This window comes from Aquarana catesbeiana, linkage group LG07 (genome assembly GCF_042186555.1).
Source record: "Aquarana catesbeiana isolate 2022-GZ linkage group LG07, ASM4218655v1, whole genome shotgun sequence".
Lineage (NCBI taxonomy): Eukaryota > Metazoa > Chordata > Amphibia > Anura > Ranidae > Aquarana > Aquarana catesbeiana.
This window is the reverse complement of record NC_133330.1, coordinates 324,719,418-324,745,113: the sequence shown is the minus strand read 5'-3', so window position 1 is coordinate 324,745,113 and position 25,696 is coordinate 324,719,418. Positions and strand designations below refer to the sequence as shown.

General features: G+C 40.6%; 1 protein-coding gene across 4 annotated transcripts in view; it reads left to right on the top strand.

Moving 5' to 3' along the window:
• The window catches only part of PDE4B (phosphodiesterase 4B), a 552,181-nt gene extending 526,826 nt beyond the window's left edge, over positions 1-25,355 (top strand). For 3 of the 4 annotated variants that reach the window (XM_073593787.1, XM_073593789.1, XM_073593790.1), the window contains 9 exons: positions 13,675-13,768; positions 17,246-17,424; positions 18,205-18,303; positions 18,428-18,592; positions 19,500-19,599; positions 20,043-20,197; positions 20,580-20,702; positions 22,096-22,278; positions 23,244-25,355. In XM_073593787.1, coding sequence (XP_073449888.1) covers positions 13,675-13,768; positions 17,246-17,424; positions 18,205-18,303; positions 18,428-18,592; positions 19,500-19,599; positions 20,043-20,197; positions 20,580-20,702; positions 22,096-22,278; positions 23,244-23,606 — 1,461 coding nt within the window. In that variant the 3' untranslated portion in view covers positions 23,607-25,355. Of the gene's footprint in view, positions 1-12,588; positions 12,978-13,674; positions 13,769-17,245; positions 17,425-18,204; positions 18,304-18,427; positions 18,593-19,499; positions 19,600-20,042; positions 20,198-20,579; positions 20,703-22,095; positions 22,279-23,243 lie in introns of those variants that run through there. The other variant, XM_073593791.1, reaches the window with a different exon arrangement.
• The last annotated feature ends 341 nt before the right edge of the window (positions 25,356-25,696 follow it).

The following is a 25,696-nucleotide window of genomic DNA, read 5'->3' as shown; positions in this document are numbered from 1 at the left end:
CCACAATTGCAACAACAAAAGCCTTTGCTCTCTCCATCCAGACTGCAGGGGATTAGCCAAATTGTTTCAAGACTTTCCATAGATTTCATGCAGAAATCTTTCAACATGGAAAAGAAAACACCCCAAGGGTATTGATTGTTTGGGAAGCCGGTTGGATGTCGGCTGTAGTGAATTGGGGAATAGTCCAATTTCACAGTCTGGAACTTAGATTTGACCTCAAGTGTGGGGAGAAGTTTAAGAGCTGCAGCAGATTTTTATTTTTTTTTAAGTATACAGAGCCAGGTCTTTAACTATTTCAGATGTATTCAATAGCTTAGCTCAAAGAACAATGGCAAAGGTAACCCATAACAGCTTCTGTTCTCATAATTCTGTCCTGTGCCATTCATTTTCACTCCTTTAGAGAAGGCAGGGAGCATACAGTGGGGGGGGGGGTGGTCTGATAAAATTTTGGCATATTCACGGGGCTCAGCAATTGGTGTTACAAGAAAGCGGGCTTACCCGGTGAAGCTCTGTGACAGTAGGGTGTGACCCCTGTGTTTATGTCAAAGTTACCTTTACCTTTAGTGAAGTTGACCTTGAATAAATCTATCCGCAATCCCCCTGATTGCAGCTAATCTGGATTAATACTTACCTTTCTTCCCCGATTTGGTGATCTTCTTCCCTCTGTAAAAGTACCGGACAGTTCTTTTTCAAACTACGCATACACGCTGTAGCCCTTATTATTCCTTTTGGGTAAGCTGTACTCTGGAGTATTGCTAGAGGCCGCCATGCCCACGGCTACCCCTAAGAATGCACAGGACCGCGGCATACTATAAAAAGGAGCTGGCCAAGATTGTGTAGCAGTAAAGCTCAATGGTTTAAAGAGGAAGGTAAGTCTTATACCAAGTAGGCTGCAGTCGGAGTGGGGGGACTTTTTTTTTAGGAGAAGTTCACTAAAAGTGAAATTTTCTTTTAAAGTCTTGAAAGCAGATATTAGTATTACGGTTCCTGGACTTTCATTCTGTTACTACAATACTACAAAATACAGTCATCCAAACAGAAATGTTGTGTAATTTAACACCAAGATGGTGGTGGCACCATCTTACTGACCCTCTTTAGAACTGCAATACTGCTTTTCCCAGTGTCACAACTTCACCCATGATATCATGTGACCATCCTTTGAGCTTTGACTGGACGCTAAGATAGCAACATCTAAAGAGGAAGAGGGTGACTCTCGGCCAATAGTCTGATGGTGCTGCCATCTGATGAGAAAGAGGGTGACCCTCAACCAATAGTCTGATGGTGCTGCCATCTGATGAGAAAGAGGTGACCCTCAGCCAATAGTCTGATGGCGCTGCCATCTGATGAGAAAGAGGGTGACCCTCAGCCAATAGTTTGATGGTGCCAACATCTAATGAGGAAGAGGGTGACTCTTGGCCAATAGTCTGATGGCGTCACCATCTAATGAGGAAGAGGGTGACTCTCAGCCAATAGCCTGATGGCGCCACCATCTGATGAGAAAGAGGGTGACTCTCAGCCAATAGCCTGATGGCACCACTATCTAAAGAGGAAGAGGGTGACTCTAAGCCAATAGTCTGATGGCGTCACTATCTAAAGAGGAAGAGGGTGACTCTCAGCCAATAGTCTGATGGCGCCACCATCTGATGAAAAGGAGGGTGACTCTCAGCCAATAGCCTGATGGCACCACTATGTAAAGAGGAAGAAGGTGACTCTAAGCCAATAGTCTAATGGCGCCACCATCCGATGAGAAAGAGGGTGACTCTCAGCCAATAGTCTGATGGCGCCACCATCTAATGAGGAAGAGGGTGACACTCAGCCAATAGTCAGAAAGATGGCGCCAGCAAGGACAGTGATAACGGGCCTTTATATCAAGTGACATTCTTTTGTAGTATTAAGTGTTGAAACCATACAATTAACTTATTCTTGATTCTATGAACAGCTCTCTTTATATTTCTTTACTCTACATTTTTTGTAAGGGGGACCTTTAGGTAAAGATAATGCCACTCCCTAGAATAATCCCTGTATGCTGGCATCAGTGCACACAAGAGTTAATAAAAAAAATGCTGCAAAGAAAGGCGTAGGGTCAGGCCGCGCCGCTCACACTTCCGAGCGTCTCCTGAGTGCGCCCAGGCCAGCGACACCTTTACCGGGTTCCTCAATGCGGTTCTTATCCCCGGCCTCTCTGCAAAGTTTAAACACATAACTCAGAGTGTAACATGACAGCTTGGCAACTGTCTGCGGGATTTTATTTCCAGGGACACCAAGCAGAGGCCGGCACATGTTCCATGCAGGATAAATACGGGTTTGTTCAGCTGATTTACTCCCGTTAATTAGCTTCTGGAGGAATGTGGAAAATGTGTTTGCCAGGATGTTAGGGAAAATATTTACCATCTCACTTCATATTCACCTTTTTTTTTCCCTTTCCCCCAAGAGCATCACATAGCACACATAATAAAATATACAATTTTTTTTTTTCTAAGGTATTAGGACATGGCATCCAGAGCAGCACAAAGGACTCTGGGTAACTGCTTGCATACACGCATCATAGCGCCATAGCTCAAAGCTGTCCAAATATTCAATATATATAGAGGCAACAATTGCAGATTTGTATGAGGTTTATGGAAGCTGTAAAAACAAAAGCTTTGTAAAATAACACTGAAAACTGCTACATATACAAATCCAAACACATGGCCAGGCGACGGGATCCAATACTGTACATAATTACATTTACTGCAGTCTGAATCTGTAGTCACCACAGCCTTAAGCCTTGTACACACGGTACGATTGTTGGCAGGGGATTGTCTGTTGACAGACTGTTGTCCTAAAATCTTACCATTGGTACGCTCCTTTTGACAACTGTTGTCCAACTTTCGGCCAACAAATGTTGAATGGCAGGCTAGTAAATTTTCGGCGGACAACGGTTTGACATCAGATTTTCGTATGGTCAGTACACAAATGTCGAAAGTACAAAAACGCATGCTCGGAATCCATGCTCACCAAACACGAAATTAGCAGAAGGGGCCCAAAGTGTGGCGATCAAGAGCTGAAATTCCTTGCAGTACTTCATTACGTTTGTGTTTGTTGCACGACAACTGTGCACCGTTAGTATGCAAGACAAGATCCTGGCACACGCCCTTAAGACGAAAATCAAATGCTCGGTTGGCCAACAATCGTACCGTGTGTACGAGGCTTTAGATGCCACAGAGTTTAGGAATCGCTGTAGTGAGATTCAGACTTAAAGACGATTTAATTCTAGGCAAACAGCTAAATGCACAAATTCATATACTGTTAGGGTGTTTTCCCTGCCAAAAGACTTTGTCCATGAAGCCCTGAGATTTACACAGCTCTGCCACATAGCACAGTCTTGTCTGGCAGGCAGGAGACCTGTTTCTCCCGGGCTGTGACTGGACAGTGAAATGAGAAGCAGTAAACTGGTGAGCTCATCTCTCTGTGACTATGCTCTCTCCTCCTATCAGCATACTACTTGTGCTTAAGCACAACTGATAGGCGCTTTTTACTGCTCATCTCTCCCCCACTCTGAGCTCCGCTGTACTCTGCATTTAAAAAAAAAAACAGAGCTGCAGTAAAGCAGACCTTCACCCAGTACCTGATCCTGTTCTCTTATGGTTTTCCCTCAATACAGAACTGGGAAAACATTTTATTATTATTGTTAAAGTATAGTGCTGCAAGGCTAGGCCCAGGCAAGAATTATGTACGTACCCATGCTTCCCCCTGGGATTGCCATGTCACACATTCCCAGGAGACTAACTGGGGTTGTTTTCCTAAACCTGGAGAGTGCAAAATCTGGTGCAGCTGTGCATGGTAGCCAATCAGCTTCAAACTTCAGCTTGTTCAATCAAGCTTTGACAATAAAACCAGGAAGCTGATTGACTTCTATGCAGAACTACACCATATTTTGCAATCTACAGTTTTAGTAAATTGCCCCCACTACGTCTTGAAAAAATGCTGGCACTTCGGTAAAAGCCAAAAGCAGAGTCTTTATTTAAGTAGAAAAACGCATAAAACCCGCACAGAGGGCCAGTTTCGTCCATCAGGCCTTAGTCATGCCACAAGTAAAACTTAATGGCCGAAACTTGTTGGCCCTCTGTGGATTTTATGCATTGTTCTACTAAAAGAAAGGCTAGCTGCTTGTGGATTTTACTGAAGTGCCGGCATTTCTTTAAGATTCAGATTCTACAGGGCTAACAGCGGTCAACAGCTTTGAGCATCAGAGAACACATTGAACATGATTAAGGAGAGGAAGTGAATGTCGGTGTGCGAATACTCCTCAATTGTGTAAGGTTGGCATGAAAACGTCATTTTGTGTTTTGACTGGAATTCTTCAGGAAAATACACTCCGATGAGATATATATATATTTTTTTTTTTTGCAATATGTTTTTCCTTACATTTTTTCCCCCGTTACGAAAATTTCCTGGCGTCGCACATTCGGCTGCTCGCCCTTCATAAAAAAGAAAAAAAACTATGACTAAGGCCCGTGATGACTTTGTCGCTCTGGATGTCATTGTCTACTGAAGTAGTCAGGAAGGAAACTGAAGGCATCCAGAGGACACAATAGATAGCTGGAACTGCGTAAATTACTTCCTCCGCACTCCCTTAACATACCCCAAAAAATCGTAATAAGGAACTAATTAGAAGTTTGACTGCTGGCTGCTCCAGTTTCGAGGAAAAGAGAAGTAAAACTGAACAAGTTACCGGTTTAGTTTTCCATCATGTGGCACAACAAACCGGACAGAAGGAAAGCAGATGTAACCTGCATTGATTGTGTAGACATGAAAACCTCATGGCTGCTGTCTAAGCCATGGCTGCTGCCTCAGCCTTTAGTAGCACCAGCCACTGGAAAACGACATTATGGCCTGTCACCCATATCGATTTGTATTGTAAAGAACATTTCCTCCCACAGATACGGACAATAGAGCGCTAGTCCTTTAACTAATATCAGCAACGGGGTACTATTCCTCCGCAGGTGCTATATAATTTCCTTACTCCCAAGGCTGAAGCATTGTTGCTCCCACTGACGTTGGGGAATTTTCTACTCCCATTGGCCACAGTCTGCACCCCCTAAAGTCCAAAGGACAGTAAATTGGCCCTTTGTTTGGGAAGTTCGGAGACCTCTATCTTAAACCAACACATTTTTTAGTTTTGAATTTGGGGAAGTCTTAAAACCACTGTTAGGTTTCTGTTGTTGTCTGTGTCCCCACTCTCTATGTGTCCTGTTCACCTGGACTCAAAGCGAGGGAACATCCAAAATTCCCACTTGTCACCAGAAGAGTGAGAGAAGGTGCATCTTCCAACGGGGACACTTGTCCGGCTGACAACTGTCTAAGAGGATATTTCCCCTCATGCTGGAGAAATTTCCTCTCACTTCCTGTTTGGTGTACAGGACAGGAAGTGAAGGGAAATTTCATCTCTGGAACACAGATGGCAAAAAAGGGGTCTCAGTCCTTTCATGCCTCTATCCAAAGTAGGGGAAAAATGGTTTGGTTATTTATATACTTTACAGATGATAAATAAATTATTGTAAAAGTCATTAGGTCATTTCTTCAGTTGCAGCACACCAACCTCCTTGAGTAATAAAACCATACAGGGTTGGCTGGATGGGGCATCACAAGACTTTAAATTCATTGACCCTGTATAGTGGTTCCTATAAAGATGTGTTTTCGCCGGATTTGCCCTCCGATCTGACTCACAGTTTTAGAACAACAGGGACAAAATGTTTTCTCAATTCTCGCATAAACTTTTTACAATTCCAGTTAATGTGAAGCCATTTGCCCACCTTGTTCCTGGAGACATGGCGATGCTCAGAAGGCCTCAACAAACAGGAAACTGGCAGGACACACAATGGAAGGCAACGTGACATTGGTACCGATACCCAACAAAGGGTGATTACTTTGTACGGAGACCCAGGCCCTCAGGGTACGTGTTTCTCCGCTAATTGACACAAGAAGTTCTAAACAAAGGAAGTTCTGTTTGAAACAATAGGGACATGGCACTTCTGTCATCAAGAGGGGGCAAAGCTGTCGTTAACGTCCCTTCAGCATGGTGAAAGCACACGTACGAAGATCCACCCAATGTCTATCACTCAATCGTTATGGGCCCCGAGCCAACAGCCTATGTGCCTCTGTGCACAGTTCAGCAGGATCCCTTGTTCCATCTGACTGCCAACAAAGATAGTTTGCCCACTTGTACGTGACTCTTCCTCCTACTCCTGCCAAATTGTTTAGTCTTCCTATTACTGTACACTAGCTGCTTCTATATGATTTGTCTTGAAGATAACAAAGCCTTTCAGGAACACAGGCCCATTAAGTATTTCATCAGATCAAAACAAAATACTTAATTTCCTTTATTTACTGCCAACAAAGCCACTGTCCTTCTAGTGTGGCCTTCCATAAACCCTACTGTTAAATTGGCCCATTCTTGGCAAAGCTCCCCAGCAGGTTCAGATAAATTCTGATATGACTATTTGCCTTATATCAGAGCTCTGTAGGGTAGGCCCCACGTTTTCTATTATGGCAAAAAACATAAAAAAGCTTTGGCTTGATTTACACTGCATTTTTGATGCCCTATTTTTTAACAAATAATGTCTGTACCATAGATCGATTAGTTAATTCCATCTACAGATTGGTAGATCCTCTCTTTAAATTTTCTACATGCACTCAATACAGTGCTGTCAATCTAACGCTGGGGGCTTGCTAACAGGAGGAGAGAGCAGAGTGAAGGCTTTATGAGGAGCTTCTCCTCTATTATCCAATCTTGAACAAGTTGAGATTCAGAGATCAAGGTGTAGTTCTTAAGTGTAGTGTAGAGAACTAAGGGCTATGTTGCCTGGTAGTCTGTGTCCCCACCCCTTGCAGCCTACAATTTTTTTTCTCCAATTTTTCCAACAAAACTTTCATAGCTTCTCAAATATGTGAGAATTGTACATTTCTATCTAGATTCTCTTCTCCCATGATTGCAGTTTCGTACATTGTATACAGAGACATCTATGCCTCCATCTGCAGCTTCTTTTGCAGGTACTTTTGCATGCACCAATAGTGACTCTGTATGAAGACTTCCTTTTGGTATTCTTTTACAAGTGGCAAACAGCTGTGTATAGGAGGGGGGAAAAAAAACTTGTACTGAATCTCAAGATGTTAGTCAGTTTTGTGTGGGAAAGCGTAGAGTCTGGCGAAACTTTGCATAATCCGCCACGCCGTGTGTCAAACACATTAACCTCATTACGTGTGAAGGCAATTTCTGTCTCATCCAAAAACCTTTTACGCCCAGAGTAAAATGTCAGAGCGGTCACCGCTTTACGAAAGTTAACTACAGTCATAAATATCACTAGAAAAAGTATATAATGCCAGGTTATGTGCACTGACAGCAGTCTCCTAGTGAGGGCGCTATGCTATTTCCTAAGAGTAGATTTTCTTTGTATGTATGTAAAAAAGGGGTTCAGGAAAAGACTTGCAGCAATAGGCAGGTGTGCAACAAACACACAGCAAACCCAGCATGGCCAACCACAAGAGATAAAAGAAAAATGTTGGGTGGTACAACTCTCCAGCATCTGCCGAACACTGACAACCCCCCACCCCCCCACCCCCGTTCAGAGCGGAAGGATACTTTTCATTTTCAAGTCCTCGTTTGGGGAAGGTCATCCGTTACCATTTAGAGAATTCATCTTTCTTCTGCAAAAGTTTTGCAGAAAACGATTAACGTCATCAGAAAGCCACACAAACCATAAAATGAAAAGTCTGGCAACCACTTCCTGTCAGTAATGCCGGTGATTATGTAAAGTGTGTGGATCTAGGCTCAGGGCTTCACAAAACCGTACCAGATCAAATGGACGCTTTACATCTGTTTATTTTCTTTTTTTTTTTTTTTTTCTTCTGTACGTGAATGTGTAGGTTGTTAACGAGCCGCAAAATATAGGAGGAACTTTTTAAAGATATGAGGCATAGCTACTTAGGAGCGCACTGTCCTGTCTAAAAGTTTTCTTTGGTTATAGTAGATATAATTGCAGTCACTAAGATCTCAATTTTAGCATGTCAAAGCCCAATTTAGGGCTTCAGGCTACCCCCCTCACCCCCCAGTGCTTCATCTTCTCCTTATTGAACCCACCCTACTCTACCCTTGGTGTGCATTTTTTTTTTTTGTTTTGTTTTTTACTACTTACCATTTCCAGAAGTCCTCCGCATGGGAAGGATTTTCCTCTTGGGGGGGATGCATGGGGTAATTTTCCTCTTCACATTCAGTCCTTGATACAGAGAGCAGTGTCAATGTAATGTCAGCACATCATTACACTGAGAGTGCAGGGCGGCCTGTTGATGTTCTCTCATGGGGCGGGTCCATGACACCCTGCACTCATAGTAAGTCCTCAGTCTTCTGGATTAAATAAAGCGAGGTGTTATTCAGTCCAGAAGACTGAGGACATCTTGTGTCGAAGAAGAGGTACTACAGGGAACAGCGCTGGGGAGGAGGTGGGAATTGCAGCTATATATATATATATATATATATATATATATATATATATATATATATATATATAATTTTTTTTTTAATAGTCTGGAGTTGTTTTTTTTTTAAATGTAATTTAAAAAGCTACTTTCAATCTTTTTAAATATGAAGTTTTCTTGACAAGAATACCTGTTAATCCTGGTATGAGGGTCCTTGTTCAGGCACCTCCTGTCATAGGATGCCTCCTGTCTCCTAATTCAACTCCAGTGTTGTCACCCTGTCTTGTGAGCCCCTGATGGTAGCTACAAGCGACTATGTTGACACACATTGCACAGGCATGGTCCATTAAAGTCACTATCAGGCAGCCAGTCCAGAGCAAGTATGTGCAGCTGACGATGGAGTGAGCACATGTAGATAAGAAGTGACTGAAAGAGGCTGGAGGAGACCAGCTCCACTTTCTTTAATAATGCAGTGTACTGTCTTGCCCAGAAATAATTTTTCCAGTACTAATACATGCACATTAACAATTTGATTGTATAATCTCTGTGCAATTTCCTTTAGACCTAACAACAGATAGAGTACGAGAGCCTTCCTACACAACCAATTAAATTTGTACCCGATCATTTAGACCCTCACACTCATAAAAACTAGGAATAAAATACTGTTACCTGTGACACCCACTGAAGCTTTGATTTATTTCCAATACTGCACCAGGAAAATGAAGATCTGATTGGTCGCCTAGCTGAGCCATCACCTCCCCTTTTTTATTAGGTTTATAATATCAGAGAAATACTCTTTGCATTTTTTTTTTCCTGCTTTTCCTGCTGTTTATGTCATATTCGGTTAGACAAGAATTCATTGAATAAAAATTCACACAAAATTGCCCGTTGATCCTTGCAAAGCAACAAACTGTGACCTTTCCCTCCAGGCATCTCTAGCAAATGGCAGTGTGATTCCCGAAAAGAGATGCACAGTTGCTGGGTGGGCAGGGAATTTTTATCCTCGCCATTCTCCACAAATGTAAACTCAAACGTGCAGTATAGCGTGTAATGTGTGTCGGGGAGAGGAATGGAAAATCACCTTTACGCTGCACATAAAAAAAAAAGCACATTCATAAAAATCAGTGCTGAACAAAATAGAGGTGGTGATCTTAAGAGCTATAATTGGGAGCGTTGCCTATATGGTGACCCAGAGATTCAACAGGACATCAAACTTCCAAAGGTGGGAAAGGGTCCATTAACACTAATGCATTGTGGTAATGTGCATTGATGCATGCATATATGCATGTGTTGGTGCATGGCCGTTTATTCTAAACAGTTCCCTGATGCACACACTAAGTAAATGCAACTGCAATATAGTGTGCATCAATGCCCAAGTGTGTTGCCAAAAATAGGGCATTTTTATGTGCTTAGAAAATTCAAATTGAGCTTTCTTAACGCAATGTGCGTCTATGCAAAAAAATATGTGCTACAAAAGTAGGCATGGGTCCTAAAAGTCACCGGTCTTCAAACCAAAATGACATGTCCTTTTATTAATCCCTTATATTGTTATGCTTTGTGCTGTTTCTATCTCAGACACTAAACAAGAGATAGATTCCAGAAAAGATTCCATGTATACCAAACCTGTCACCTGTTCGGTTACGCCCATGGCCTTATCCGTATGTATATCGGTTTGTACAACTACATACTAAACAGTTTTGTAATTATTTGAAAAACCTAAAAATAGTTTGTAATAAAGTTTTGGTAGTTCCTGGGGCCCGTGTACTTTTTTTTTTAAAGTACACGGGCCCCAGGAACTACCAAAACTTTATTACAAACTATTTTTAGGTTTTTCAAATAATTACAAAACTGTTTAGTATGTAGTTGTACAAACCGATATACATACGGATAAGGCCATGGGCGTAACCGAACAGGTGACAGGTTTGGTATACATGGAATCTTTTCTGGAATCTATCTCTAGAGTCTGAGTCTTAGTGTCTGAGATAGAAACAGCACAAAGCATAACAAAATAAATAGGGTCAACAACAATAAGCATGTGGATGGATGCTGTACAAAATTGGGCCACAGGGATTCTAATAGGCACTCGAGGCGTACTAAATAGAAATTTGCGTATAGGGAGCGTTAAAAGGTCTGCAATCATATTATTGCTCAATTTCAAGACCAATAATCCCATTTGTTATGAAGGGAGTGCACCGAGTCATGGGAAAGTATGATAGGTCCTTTCCATCAGCTTCAGGGAATCCATTCTAGATAAAGCTTGGGACCAAGGGGCTACATGAGAATGCCAACTCAGGGCTATAAGCCATGGAACAGTACTAAACAGAAATTTTCAAGAGCCTTCCATGCTGGAGGGTCACATCGGCCAGGGGAAGCAAATAAAAGGCAAACCGGAATAAATATGGTAAAGGTTGACCCAATTGTTTGGGCAACCTTGGACACAACTTCTTGCCTGAGGGTACAAAGCACCCTAAAACTTTACAAGATGTGCAAAAATGATCCCACATCAGGGAATCCCCTACACTGCGTATGCTGTACATTGGGAAGATAGATGATGTTGTTGCAATTAAATACCATCTGGTGTGGAGTTTCACGCACTGTTGAGTCGCAAGTACATTTGATGAGGTTATTATGAGCTACCAACATTTTAAGCTACATAAGACTTCATTTATGCACTAAAAAAAAAAAAAATCATCCCAGTCCCTGAAGCTAGTAAGTATATAAAGTAAATAATATACATGATTACAAAGCATGATCTCCTACAATGGTAGTGAGATTAGCATTGCTAACAATGCCCCCCATACCTGAGGGTGGCGTCATATTGTTATAAACGTTGCAGTGAGATTATACAGGAAAATTCACAGCTATTCCTATAAATGCATTGCAATGTATTAAGAGAAAAAGAAACTGGGTCAGCAATGCAGCCAAGAAGAATTTGGGACACCATAGCTCAGTGATCCGCAGCTAATAAACCAGCGAAATGTGCAAACATATATAATGATGATATAGAAGGGGTTAATAATAAAGGGGATGCCTTGGGATCCCACCGTGAGAATTCTTGCAGGAACACCATATTTATTGAATGATTAAATCCAAACAGGGAGCTGTACAGTACAAGAAGGACCATGTGATGCAGTTGCCATGACAACAGAATATTCCTTAAACTGCCTATGTCTGAAGCTGCTCGCTGCTTGGATTTGCACACCGCATCTCTAGGTTTCCCACGAATAGAGCAAATCAGGGAGGAAAGGGGAGGAGGGGGGGGGGGGCACGCGGGGATGATGTCATCCCTAGCTTGCTGAAACTAAATTATTTAACACAGGGCCAAAAACAATAGCTGCAAGTATCCCAAATTCTGCATTCGTACCATCTCCCCGACAACATGACTAAAATTATATATTATATATTTTATAGTGAGATATTGTTGGAAAGATGGTACGAATGTTGAAATAATTTATTTATATATATATATATATATATATATATATATTTTTTTTTTTTTTTTTTTTTTTTAATAGCAAAATCATTATGCAGAGAAATATTAATGTGCTGTAACCAACAGCAACCAACCAGATTACTCCTGTGCTGGAGTTGGATGAGTATTGCTTGCTATGGGTTTTGTACGTTATCACTGTCCTTTGCATAGCCTTGATGAATAAGCATGAATGTTAGCAATTTTAGCAAAATTCAGACCACTGGAGAAAATCCAAAAACGCATAAAAATATCCTGCAAATAAAACACACACAGAAATAATTCTCATGCCATAATATCATAAAAATCTGATTGCATTATATAATTTCATATTTTGTTGGCATTTGGCTCTTTTGTGTTATCTTAGTAATAGAGCTGCAGGAAAAAAAAATCCTTTTTTTTTATTTTCCACTAATCTTGACTCTCTAATTAATAGAGAATAATAATAATAATCCCTTGATTTCTTTTAAAGATGGCATTTTGTGGGGCCACGGCAGCAAGGGTTAAATGCCAAGCAGATACGTGCCACCTCCGGGGGTGGCTATGCTGTATTCAATTATGCAGGGGCTTCCACCATCTTAATCTTCTCCCTGTTCGGAGAGAGATGGTGCACTAAGACTGACAGCCCCCCCTGCCCCCCCTCCTCCTCCTTCTCTTCACCAACGTCGAATAATTGTCACTTCAGCAGCTTGCTCAGCTGAGCACGACTAATGTGAAGCAGAGAAGCCCCCACTAGATCCAGTCTTGCTTATGGGCACTAAGGGCTTGCACTTGGACAGCTGCCTGTGCCTTCTTTGTGCTGTCCCTGCCCACAGTTTGTGCTCGGCTACCATGAAATCAAGGGGCTCTCTTCTCTTCGTGGCGGTACCATTCGGAGTCTTAGGATTGTGTCCCAGCGGCTGATCCATGAACGCAACCCCAGGATTCCCTAAATCCATCCGGAATTCCTTTGTATGACATCTGGATTTGAGAGGGATCTGCTTTCCATTCTGGGGAATATTCCAAAATGCCTGAGGCTAATTATTTACTGTCCGTCTCTTGGGGCTACATCAAGGTGGGTTTTTTTTTTTTAATATTTTGGAGCACCTTCGTTAATGTGATCTATTTTTATTCTTTTGCATGGACTCAATTTGTGTTACAGGCTTAGGGAGGATGAAGTTGCATAAAAAAAAAAAAAAAAAAAAACAAGGTCATGTGCAATCTAGACCTTTTATTTTTGTTTAGCGTGGTGTATTTTTTTATGAGGATTAACGGACCGTGCATTTGGGGGTTTTTTTTTGCCTTGTCGTCCATTTCAGAATTGTGCTGTTGATGCATTTTGGAAGCAGTATGCTTTCTACGGAAGACTGTAAGGCCCGCAGGTGATAATTGAAATCGGGTCATCTTATCTAAGTGATGTTATGTGATTGTGCATAGCAAAGGGGGATTTGTATTGCAATCTGTCTTTTTTTTTTTTTTTTTTTTTTTTTTTATGATATACCATTATCAAGCTCACGTGATGCTTCTTCGTTTGCTAAACGTCCTCTGATACAAAGCCCATTGGAGAAGTTTATTCTGTAGAGAATAAGCTTTGATGAACGTTACCTTGTGTCAATGTTTAAAATGTACCTCAAAGATTATTAATGTAAATTGACTCATTAATGGAGATCTGGACCCTGATAACACATGTCAAAATGAAATCCCGTTTTATACCGATATAAACATATGGAGGCCCTGGGTTTAAATGTTGTTTTTTTGTTTTTTTTCAACAGTTCAAGAGGATGCTGAATCGGGAGCTGACCCACCTCTCGGAGATGAGCAGATCGGGCAATCAGGTGTCTGAATATATCTCCAGCACATTCTTGGGTAAGGGCGCTTTGATTTGCTGCATACCCACAATCCTTTGCTGAGTTGACACAGCTCTTGTTAAATGACCGTTATTACATGGCTGCAGGCAGGTGCGCCTGTTTGTTTCCGATGGAATTCCTTGGGAACTCCCTTTGAAGACGCGTTTCGTTCTGGGCAGCAGACGTGTGCCGACAGTTATTAGGCAATTTAAGAATGGATAAAGCAATAATGTTTTAAAACAACAACTCCCCCGAGCACCATTTGCATTGAAACTGACCGATTAACATAACCTGGTGCTATTTCAGCAACCCGTGCCATGATTAAATGAAAATTTACAGCCTGAGAATTGAAAAATAAAATTGGACACGTGTGTGTGTGTATGGCTGCAACTTCGCACTGAGCCAAGAAAAAAGCTGTACCCCCGTGATGCAAAATAAGCATCCCTTGTTTGCTCTGTAGTTTTGAGTGGGCAATGACACAAAACTTCAGGGTGTCAGGGTCTGTAGAATAGCAGTTGTTCCAGTAGCACCCTGTTATGACACAAAACCATGCTTTACCACCAGTAGACTGAAGCTCTTTAGCTCTTAAAACAGTATCCATCCCCTTTAGTAGGCCATTTTATATCCATATTCAGAAGAAATTAGCGTATCCATTTATCCAAAGCAAAATAGATAACTTGGGCTCTGTGCATCTTGCATTTCACTGTAGGCAGTAAGTCCTAGTAAATTGCCAAGCCTAAACACCCCTGTTGGAGGGTATAAATACATAAAAAGCACAGAAGGAAGCTAGCAACATAGCTAATTCGAGTTGCAAGAGGGCCTATATTATGCAACAGCCTTATCTGCATGGTAGAAAAACCCCTTCAATTACCTAAAAATTACTATTTTGGAAAATATGGCAACAATGGTGCCAAATTACTATTCTGGAACATGTGATGCCAATAAAAAGTATATTCATTCATGTCTCCTGCTACAGAATAAACCATATGGTCGGCCTTTTGGCAAATGGACAAATTTATTCCCTATTGCCACCTTGAGTTCTAGACAACCTTGAGTCCACCCTGTGTCCTAGACAACTTTGTGTCCACCTTGTGCTCTTGACAACCTTGCATCCACTCTGGGTCCAAGATAACTTTGTGTCCACCTTGTGTCCTAGACAACCATGTGTTCACCACCCAGTGTCCTAGACAACCTTGTGTCCGGTTCACAGACTGCTCACTCTACGAAACATCACCACATTGGCCATCTTTTGGCCCTGGCCAATAATACATAAAATACAGCCTATCATCCCATTAGAAATTAGGAACAACAGTGTGGTACCCAGCTTTGTGGTCTACCCAACACTTCCCAAAACCAAGCCACCACCAAAGGACAAAGATGTCACATGTTTCTAGTGATTCTATTGGTTGGCAAAGGGATCTACCTATAAAATGGCTGCATCTGCTGTGTATGAAAGACAAGTACTGTTATTTTTTGGATTTGAATAGAAGCTATATATTAGAGGTGGGTAGTATATTAACATCCATTTGTGTAACAGGAGGCCCTTAAAGTAGTGACAAATCCAATGGCATTTGCCATGCAGGGAATCCCCTGCACTTATAGGTCTTATTGATGGAAGCATCTGGAGAAACAGCTCTTGTTGCCCATAGCAACCAATTGATGGACTTATTGGGCTGGGCTTCTCTTGTCGCTCATAGCAACCAGTTTATGGGAGTATCAGGAGGGACTGCATGTGCCACCCATAGCCACCAACTGATGAAACTACCTGGAGGGACTGTTCTTAATAAAAATTATTAACCGATGAGATTCTCCACATATTCAGCTGTGTATAGGGTTTTGAAAGAGAGAGTATGACCGATTGCCAAGGGCAACACAAACAGATATAAAACAATTCACAGCCACTTCCTGTCTAGTTGCACCTGTTTTAGCATGACCATATCTAAGAAATGTGTCATCATGATTGCTTGTAGTCTCAATCATGTAAGAGAATGACAACATTGTAGTAAAACTGGGAGAGGGTTGTCCCCCCCATAACAGAAAGTTCCTTGAAAAATACACTAATGGATCTACTTTGACATGGGTAATACAGCTAAGGAAACCCTTAGAGAAACCTTCTCTTTAAGATATTTTTCTGAGGCGCCACGGCTCCACTGGATGCATGTTTATAAATCTAGGCATGCTAAAAGTGGGTATCTTTCTGCATTGTAGATATTTTTCTAAGTCTGTGTATGATTTAGTTTACATTCACATACTTGCATGGAAAAAAAATTAGCAAACTTGCCTAGCAAACTAACGAAGGATCGGTTTGGTGGGAATCGCCTCTATCGCGTGGAAATGACTGAAGGTTTCACACTTCCAGGAGGAGATTCCAGACAGAAGCCGCTCGTCAATTTTCCCAGTGGATGCGGCAGCCCACAGGGAAACACCTATTAGTGTCAAACTGATGGCGCAAGTGAATAATAGCTGCCTGTATTATCCTATACCCCACTCCAGACACAGCTGCACTTCGCCTCAATTATTTTCCATTGTGCAGGAGCTTTAATTAGGCCGAGAATAGCGGGCGCATGTCTGAGGCTTGAGAAAAACGGTCAGGAGGAGGTGCTGGGAAGACAGAATAACCTACTTTTATCAGAACTTAATGGATTCTGCCCTAAAAAATCTGAGCGCTAATGCAGTGCATGCATGGATGTTTTAACTCAATCCTAGAAAGCCTAGGAGGGTGTTTAAAGCTTTTATAGCCAACAAACACTACCGTATTAACTCCAATGTAGAAGCAAAATTTGCATAAACATTTGAGCACCTGGGTTGCAAAATAATGGGATTTTTTCTGTATGCTGTAATTTCTTATAAGAGTACTCCAGATTTTGAGGACACATGCTTCCTTTGTTGCAAGTTTTTCTATTCTAAAGCCAACCTTAATGTAGGCAGTTGCTAATTTTCATCAGGTGCTTAGCTGAATTTTCTTGTGATTGGGCAAATAATGGCCAATTTGAACAGATGTGGAATGTGGGAAGTATAGAGATGCATAGCTTTCTATGCAAAAGTGGTACTGTAATCCAAGAGGTTTGTCCAAGGCCCCCAAATACACTAGATGAAAAAATATTTTACAAACATATATGTTGTTCCTGCCATTGAAGAATGCATGGGTTAGTGACTCTTTCCCCAATCAGGCTGGACCAGGACTTATTGGCATACCAATGAAATTGACAGATAAGGCAAACGTTTTGTCTGTAGTTCCTATAAGTCACTGAGAACTCCATCCATATCAATTTTTATATAGCATGAGAAAGGGAGGTGACCATTTAATTACTGTTTACAAGAATTGTAAAACTGGGAATATTGTAACCCTTTAGGACAAGAAATGGACAGAACTGAAATATAGATTTTTAGGTATTTTGACTATATTTTGTTCCTTCCAGGTATCAAAATATGTCATGTTTTATCCTTGTTTTTGCAAATAGTTTCATGACATGTATATATGCTTTTTCTTTCACAGACAAGCAGAATGATGTGGAGATCCCGTCCCCAACACAGAAAGACCGTGAGAAGAAGAAGCGGCATCAATTAATGACGCAGATTAGCGGTGTAAAGAAGTTGATGCATAGTTCCAGCCTCAACAACACCAGCATGTCCCGGTTTGGAGTCAAGACGGACCACGAAGACATGCTGTCTAAAGTACGAATGGATTTTGTGTTTTATATTATGACGGTCATCAATGACCTTACACAGGTGGAAATATATAAGACTCAAGACTGGGGAGTGATGCTGAGTGACAGCTGAGCTCAACCAGACCACTTGCCACTTTGGTAATATTTTAAGACTTGACAGGAGGCCACCCAGTGAGGTGTATACAAGTTCCTCCAAGCTCCAGGAAACAGATGAAATGGGGTCATAAATAGTGCTTTGTAAACATGGACAGAAACAATTGAGTACAATCCGTGAAAGCTTTTTTATTTGCGCTAGCATGTAATTTTTAAGGACAAGCTTTCGGGGTATGTCCCTTTCTTCAAGGTCCAAGCAGTACTCATTCACTTAGTTGAATGAGTACTGCTTGGACCTTGAAGAAGGGGATATACTCCAAAAGCTTGTCCTATAAAATTGTATGTTAGTGCAATTAAAAAAAACTATCACTGACAGTACTCAATTGTTTCTGTGCACTAATATGGCTACAGTCTCCTCAAGCAACATGGAGAAACCATTCTGCTCTTATCGTAAAGGCACCCTCTCATGGGCAAAAAATCTGTTTGATCAGGCTTTGCCACAAGCTGCATTGCCCTGACTCATGCTATATGCCAGCACTGGGGCAAAATCTTAGAACTTAATGGACAGAATTAGCTCTCAGATACTGGATGTACTTCATTGTTTGCACGGGGTTCAGCTTTAGTTCATCGGTATATAACACTACGCTCAATTTTCTTTCTGCATTTTGTTAATTCGTCTTCATTGATTCTTTAGGAATTGGAGGATCTGAACAAATGGGGACTTAACATCTTCAAGGTTGCAGGCTATTCTTGCAGTAGACCACTTACCTGCATCATGTATGCTATATTCCAGGTCAGTATCAAGAATCATTAACTGAATAAAATGTCCTTTTTCTTTTCAATTTTGTTATAAAAGATTTCTTTTTTTTTTTAATGTTTTCAGTAAGCTAAAATCTATTAACTATTTTACTACATAGGAGAGAGATCTGCTGAAGACGTTTAAAATTCCCGTAGACACACTAATCACCTACACAATGACCTTAGAAGATCACTACCACTCGGACGTCGCCTATCATAACAGCCTCCATGCTGCTGATGTCACACAGTCCACTCATGTGCTCCTTTCAACTCCAGCTCTGGATGTAAGTAATAGGAAAACCTTGGAGGAAATAGGGCGGGCAACACGGAACTCTGGGTAGTTTTACTTTTTATAATTAATGTTAAAGTTTAAAGATATGTAATTAAAGTATATCTAAATCCAAAACTTGTTACATTTTGTATCAAGTAGGGAAAGTGTAAAATCCCTGTCAGGTTTTTTTTTTTTTTACCATCTGTGTCCCATGGGCAGGAAGTGAGGGGAAATGTTTCCAAAGAAAGGAGCGAATGTTGTCATCGGAACAAGTGTCCTCCATGAAGGATTTCTCTTCTATTCCTGTTCTAGTGACAATTCAACCTTTTATATTTTTCATCACTTTCAATCCCAGGGACTCTAGCTACCAGGACAGATAGAGAGGGTGAATATCACTAGCAGAGACAAAGGCAGCACTTTACAGGCTGATGCAAAGATCAAGCAGGCTTCTTTTAGTGGTGAATATACCAAATAAATATGGGTCACTAGTTCATGTCAGTCATCTGACAGATATCACTGCAGTTTTCGTGGGACTGCCCTAAAGAAGGATACAGCTGCTAAACCATCACATTTGCTCCCACTGATCCTTTCCCATAATTCCTTGTTAGCATACACTTGGAGCTTGTGCCTTTCACCACCAATCATCCACTGGAAAACCATCGGCCGACCATAGACCATAGAGACTAATGCACAGCGAGACATCTGTCTGGCCCCGTTTGGGGTTAACAGGTGAATGCGGTGAACGTCTCCATCCGTGATCTATTTTTCCAGTGGTTTGGGTTACTTTTGGCTAGTTGTGAACTAGTTTTAGTTTTTTTTTTTTTTTTTTTTTTTTTTTATTATCTTGCAGCCCTGAAAATACGCAAATGTAGAAAGTTTTGCTCTGAAACAGGTTTTCATGAAAAAATATTATTTTCTAGGCTGTCTTTACCGACCTGGAAGTCCTTGCCGCAATTTTTGCAGCCGCCATTCATGACGTAGACCATCCAGGAGTAACCAATCAATTCCTAATCAATACAAGTAAGTCTACCTTGCTTTGTGGTGTCTTGCATAGAGTAGTGAAAAAACACAGATACCCAACCCAGATGTGTTTTCATGTATTTGACATGATAAAGCAGTTTTAGGCCTGCTATAAAACACTGACTTATGCTGTTAACATACAGCTATACTATCTGTCCTGTCTGGTGGATACCCATGTTGATGACAGTCATCTTTGGGAGACATCTCCAAAAAAGAGGAATCCATTTACTGCTCAGTTATGGGCAGATTAGGTCCCTTATTATGCCCAATAGGGCCATGCTAAGCACAGCGTCCCTATCAGATAGTTGCGGGTGTTTTTAATTTGTTTTACCTTGGCAGAGGCAACTTTTCATAGGCAAAGGATCATGATTCACAGTGATAAATGTTTTTTAAATATGTCTTTTTTTTTTTAAATGATCACTAAAGAACAATTTAATTTTCAGATTCCGAACTTGCACTTATGTATAATGACGAGTCTGTCCTGGAGAATCACCACCTGGCTGTGGGCTTTAAGTTGCTGCAGGAGGAAAATTGTGACATTTTTCAGAACCTTACCAAGAAGCAGAAGCAATCACTCAGGAAAATGGTCATTGACATGGTAAGAATCTTTGAGATTATAATTGTCGAGGGTGTTGAAGGTTCAGATGAGCTAGAAGTGGTTGGAAGGATGAGACAGGCTAGAAGTGGTGTGGGAAGGATATGATAGAATAGAAGTGGAGGGCCAGATAAGACGTGTTAGAAGTGGTGGGGAGGACATGATAAGCTAGAAGTGGTGGGGGGATATTTGATTGGTAAAAAGTGGTGGGGAGATGACATATGTTTTCAGTTTCCTAGAATTCTATAGACGTGCCATGATTTTATTATTTTATATAATACTAGAACTCAAACTAAGGCATTACCCAAAGGCAGTCCTTATCATGCAATTATTTGACCAGCACTGGGTTAGACTATTTTTTATTAATTTTATTGCTTCTTTGTAGGTGCTTGCCACAGACATGTCCAAACACATGAGTCTGCTGGCCGATCTGAAGACGATGGTAGAAACCAAGAAGGTTACCAGTTCTGGTGTTCTTCTGTTAGACAACTACACTGACCGCATACAGGTAAGTTCATAAATACAACTAATAAGTCCTAGTATTCTCTTGTTTCTTTTATTTCTCCAATACTCTGATCCCAGCGCCCTGATGTATTGAAATTCTAGTTTTTGGCAGCATTAAACGATTTTGCTGTTTAATTTATCTCTTGGATTGGGTGGTTGAGCTTTTCTGTCTGCACATCTGCTGTGGCTCCATCTGATTTTAAGATTATTTTAAATTATGGAGGCACATAGGAGGAGGACAGGGAACTTTCCAAGGTGTGTGGGAATAGAAACAGGAATATAGAGCTTTGAATTTGTTTTTCTTCCAAATAATGTAGCTTTTTAAAGTTTGCTTATAACCAAAACAATTCTTTATAGTTTTGGACAGAGTAGGAAAGGATTAAAACTTCTCTCAGTTTACTTCTGTTGTCTATGAATCATTCGGGAAATTTCCCATCACCTCCTACTCCAGAGATACAATAGGAAGTGAGAGGAAATTCACTTCTTTGGAAGTTGTCCCAGAAAAGGTGTCCCCATTAGAATATTTATCCTACCTTTCTGTTCTGGTGACAATTATAATATTTTTGACTTCTAATCATTCTCTGTCCTGGTGACAGTGCTTAACAGAGCAAATAGAGAAGGTGAATCTACAGAGCATGGGCATAGACAGCAATAGAAACATGAGAGGGGTTCTAATCCTTCCCTATTTCATTAAAAACAAAAAAACTGTTTGGGCTATACATAGTTTTTAAGTCAATGGTCTTTATTTACAATAATGTCTGAAAAGACCACTGTATGTAGTATATTATTATTATTATTATTATTCAGGATTTATATAGCGCCAACAGTTTACGCAGCGCTTTACAATATAAATACTTAGCAACCATTTAGATTATCCCTTACATTCTTGAAAAATGAAAAAGGATTTAGTTAATTTGGGTAACACAAACAAAGTCTTCTTTGCTAATGTGTATTTAATGGTTATTAGGGCAAGGAGGCTCTGAAATATGACTGTTTCATGACATAGGTAGCGAGCGGATCAAACTCTTTTAGAAGATCTTCTGTGGCGCCAAGCAGATTTGGATCTACAGAGAGACATTTCCTCCTAGAACAGGACCAGAAATTATCCCAGGATTTCATAAATCACAACAGCAGGATTAGTTGACAATAGGCCATTCAGCCAGTGCAACCCAGAGACTGCCAGCCTAAGACGTTATTGGCAAATCCTTTTCTTCAGAGAGTGATGTACAGTTTACCTTACAGTTACAAAATACAAACAAGTAGACTTCAAGAAATTAAAAAGTCCAGCAAAACATGTTTGTAGGCTGGTGTTTGGAAGTTTACTACAGTTCTTGTTAGAATGATGTGGAACAGAATGTTGAGATCTGTTACTGAACTTAAAGTGTCCTTTCTTGTAGGTTCTCAGGAATATGGTGCACTGCGCAGATTTAAGCAATCCAACAAAATCTCTGGAGCTCTACCGGCAGTGGACGGACAGAATCATGGAGGAGTTCTTCCAGCAGGGAGACAAAGAGAGAGAACGAGGCATGGAGATCAGTCCAATGTGTGACAAGCACACAGCTTCTGTGGAAAAATCACAGGTATGTTCCTTCACTGGTATACTGTTCACCTATCGTACACTATTCCTCTATGACTCAGAGTACATTCAAATATTAGGCCAATTTACACCAGAGATGGGTAGCTGTTGACTAATTACACAATCAAGTCTATACACTATTCCTCTGTGCCTCAAAGTACGTTCATATAGTGGTCCAATCCAGACCAGAGATGGGTAGCTGTTAGAGAACTACGCCACAAGTCTTACACTATTCCTTTGTGCCTCGAAATACATTCAAATAATAGTTCAAACTCGACCAGTGATGGGTAACTTTTGAGGAATTACGAGTGGTCACACAACCTGCCATCCTTAAAAGTGGTCATACCCTGCCATCCTTGAGCCGTAAGCCCAGAATTAGTCCAGAAAAAAAGTCAACAGTGCTGAACAAAAATTTGTAAAAATTGGAGAACAAAGGTGTCCATGTTGCACATGGCCATACCACTTTTTAACTCCACCTAAAATCCTTCCAATCTCAGAGATGTTAAATGTTCCTTCCAGCTTAAGACTGAAGTCCAGGCAAACATCTAAATATACAGCTGAAATACAAAGATGAAAGCTGTTTTAACCAGAAACTCTTAAGATTTACACAGTCATGCCAGACTTCAAAGTAGAGACATGTTCATGACCTGACTTTTGTCAACTGCAGTTAACCAACACAGCATGGTCACCAATCATCCCCCAGCCTGTGACTGGACAGTTAAGGGACAGCAATAGACTTATGAAGGCATCATTCTACTCCTTTAGCATGTCAGCGCATATACACTGCAGCACACCTGACTTAGTGCTGCCCTTCCCTTTCCCAGTCTAAGTGCCGATGTATATGAGACATCAAGTCAAATGAGTATGTTTAGGCTTTTAAGTGTTTTTGCAGTTCCTTGGAGTTCAGCCTTAACCTTTCTTTCTCTGCTGTTGTTGCATATAGAAAACTAATTGGTCTTTCTTCCCTAGGTTGGCTTCATCGACTATATTGTCCATCCTTTGTGGGAAACATGGGCAGACTTGGTCCAGCCTGATGCTCAGGATATTTTGGATACATTGGATGACAATAGGAACTGGTACCAAAGCATGATACCTCAAAGTCCTTCTCCTCTTTTGGATGAGCAGGACAAGGACTGCCCGGGGGTCTCAGAAAAGTTCCATTTTGAGCTGACTCTTGAAGAAGAAGATTCAGAAAGCCACGACAAAGAGGGGGACTGTATCAGTTACTATAGCAGTACGAAAACTCTTCATATGGTTGATCCAGGAATCGAGGACTCTCCAGAAGGCGATGCAGAAATACTGACAGACGACACATCACCTCTGGACACATAGGTCATGTTTGAATGGGAACTTTCAACCCAGGAGAACACATGCAGATTGTCTTTGTTGACAAGCATGTAATCTTGATCTTTGGCCTTGGTTGAGAATGGCCAAGATCTTTGCAGCTGCTCGTCAGTGGAGTCGTGGCTGAGGGTGCCGAATTGAAAGATTGCTCAGGAAACTACCAAGTAATGTACGTTACTCTTCGGCATTGTTTTTCAGGAGGGGGGAAAAGTGAGACGTAAACACATGGACGTGTTTTGAAAACAGCATGAATGATCAGAGAACTGTACGAAGTAAAGACACAAAACTGAGAGATTTTTTTTGTTTTTTTTTACCGTGAAATTTTAAAAAACAAAAACCTAGTTAGAGGCTAGAAATGAATACTATTATTATTCGGTAGATCTATGTCGAAACCCTGTCCAACTGTCTGAGGACGTGTGTGCCTTTTTTGTATAACTTCCATTGTCTGAAATGCCTATTAATTACACAATATTTAGTGTAAACCGAACAAGAAAATAACTTGTATATTTTAATTCTTTCTGGAAAGAAGCAGTCTTCCTTTATCGTGGCAATATATGTGACTTTATCGCAATTATTCAGAATCAAAAAAAAAAAAAGAGACCGTTTCCGTCTCTGGTCATCGCCATTCTCTCCATGCACCCAAAGTCATTTCACGTTTTTTGGCTTGATACAAAGATATGTGTTAAGATTGTTGCTTTCTGTAGAATCTCTTCCGCACAATCTATTAAAGAGGTAGCCTTTTTTTTTTTCCCTAACGTGCATCCACTACATATGACGATCGGAAAGGCGGTGTGTGTTGTAATGTGTATGACCACGTCCTGCATGTTTTGTTTTGTTTTTTTTCCAATACTTTCCCCCTGTCATCTATAAAGCCAAACCATTGTTTTTATCTTGCACTGCCTCAAGTCCTGACACGTACTTTTACTGTTTATAACAGTGTATTATTATTATTATAATTATTATTATGTATATAATGTACTGTTTTCTAACTTATTAATTTATATAAATTAACATTGCCTGTCACTGGTGGTGTTGATGGTTTAGAAGAAAAGGAAAAACTCTACATCAGAGTTGGATTTTTTTTTTTCTTGTAAAATTTGTTTTTATTAGAAATGTTTTGCCTGAACAGTGACTCCCAAAAGACATACTGAATCCAGGTCTAGCACTTAGGGAAAAATGATTATTCATTGTGCTATGGGACCAGGGATCCCTGCAGACATTGACGATCTACAAGGCCCACAAATATGGAACTTTTATTTCCTCAATGGTGACAGGGACAGCAAACCTGGTCTTGAGTGCATCACTATTGCTCCTGTACAAAAATATCACAAACCCTGAACTATTTTAGTTAGAATTACAGAGAAATTTGTTGTTCTATGAATATTATTACTAAACGTCGATATTTTGCTTGTGTAATTTTTTTTTATTGAAAAACAAAAAAAAAAAAATGTATGCATTCTGAGAACTTATATCAGTCTCGGCTTGTGCAATGTTTGAAGTTTTGGTCCGATTAGTGACCCGTCCCTCGTGTCCGGAGTAAGTGCACTAACCAATTGTGCATGGCGTATGGGTCTGTATGTCTGTTGACACTGCATTGTTCCAGGTGTAGGCTCTTATTTTGACAAAGTTTCACACAAAGTATGTTAAAGTATTGTATATTGTGCTACAATGCATTCTTAAAAGAAAAAAAAAGTTTTTTATATTAAGTGAATAAAAAGAGGAGCATGAAAAACCTAATGTTTTTGATGTTTTTTTAATTTGAAAAAAGGTTGTATATCTACCAAAAAAAAAAAAACATTCATAAACCTATTGTGTGTGTGGGTGTGGCCAATAATATTCTTGGTGCTTCACTGTGTATGGCTTGTAGTGTGGCACCTTTCCCCCTTTGCTTTGCTATGTTTTAAACAAAATAGGGTCTGGGGGTACACTAAAGGGAAAAAGCAAGTAAAATAAGCTCTATCAGGTGTTCAATGACAGTAATAATAATCACCCTTTATGGGTGCTCGGTGGTTACTAATCTGAGCAAAAGCTCTTGCACTGCTACTTCTATTCCATAGTTACATAGTAGGTGAGGTTGA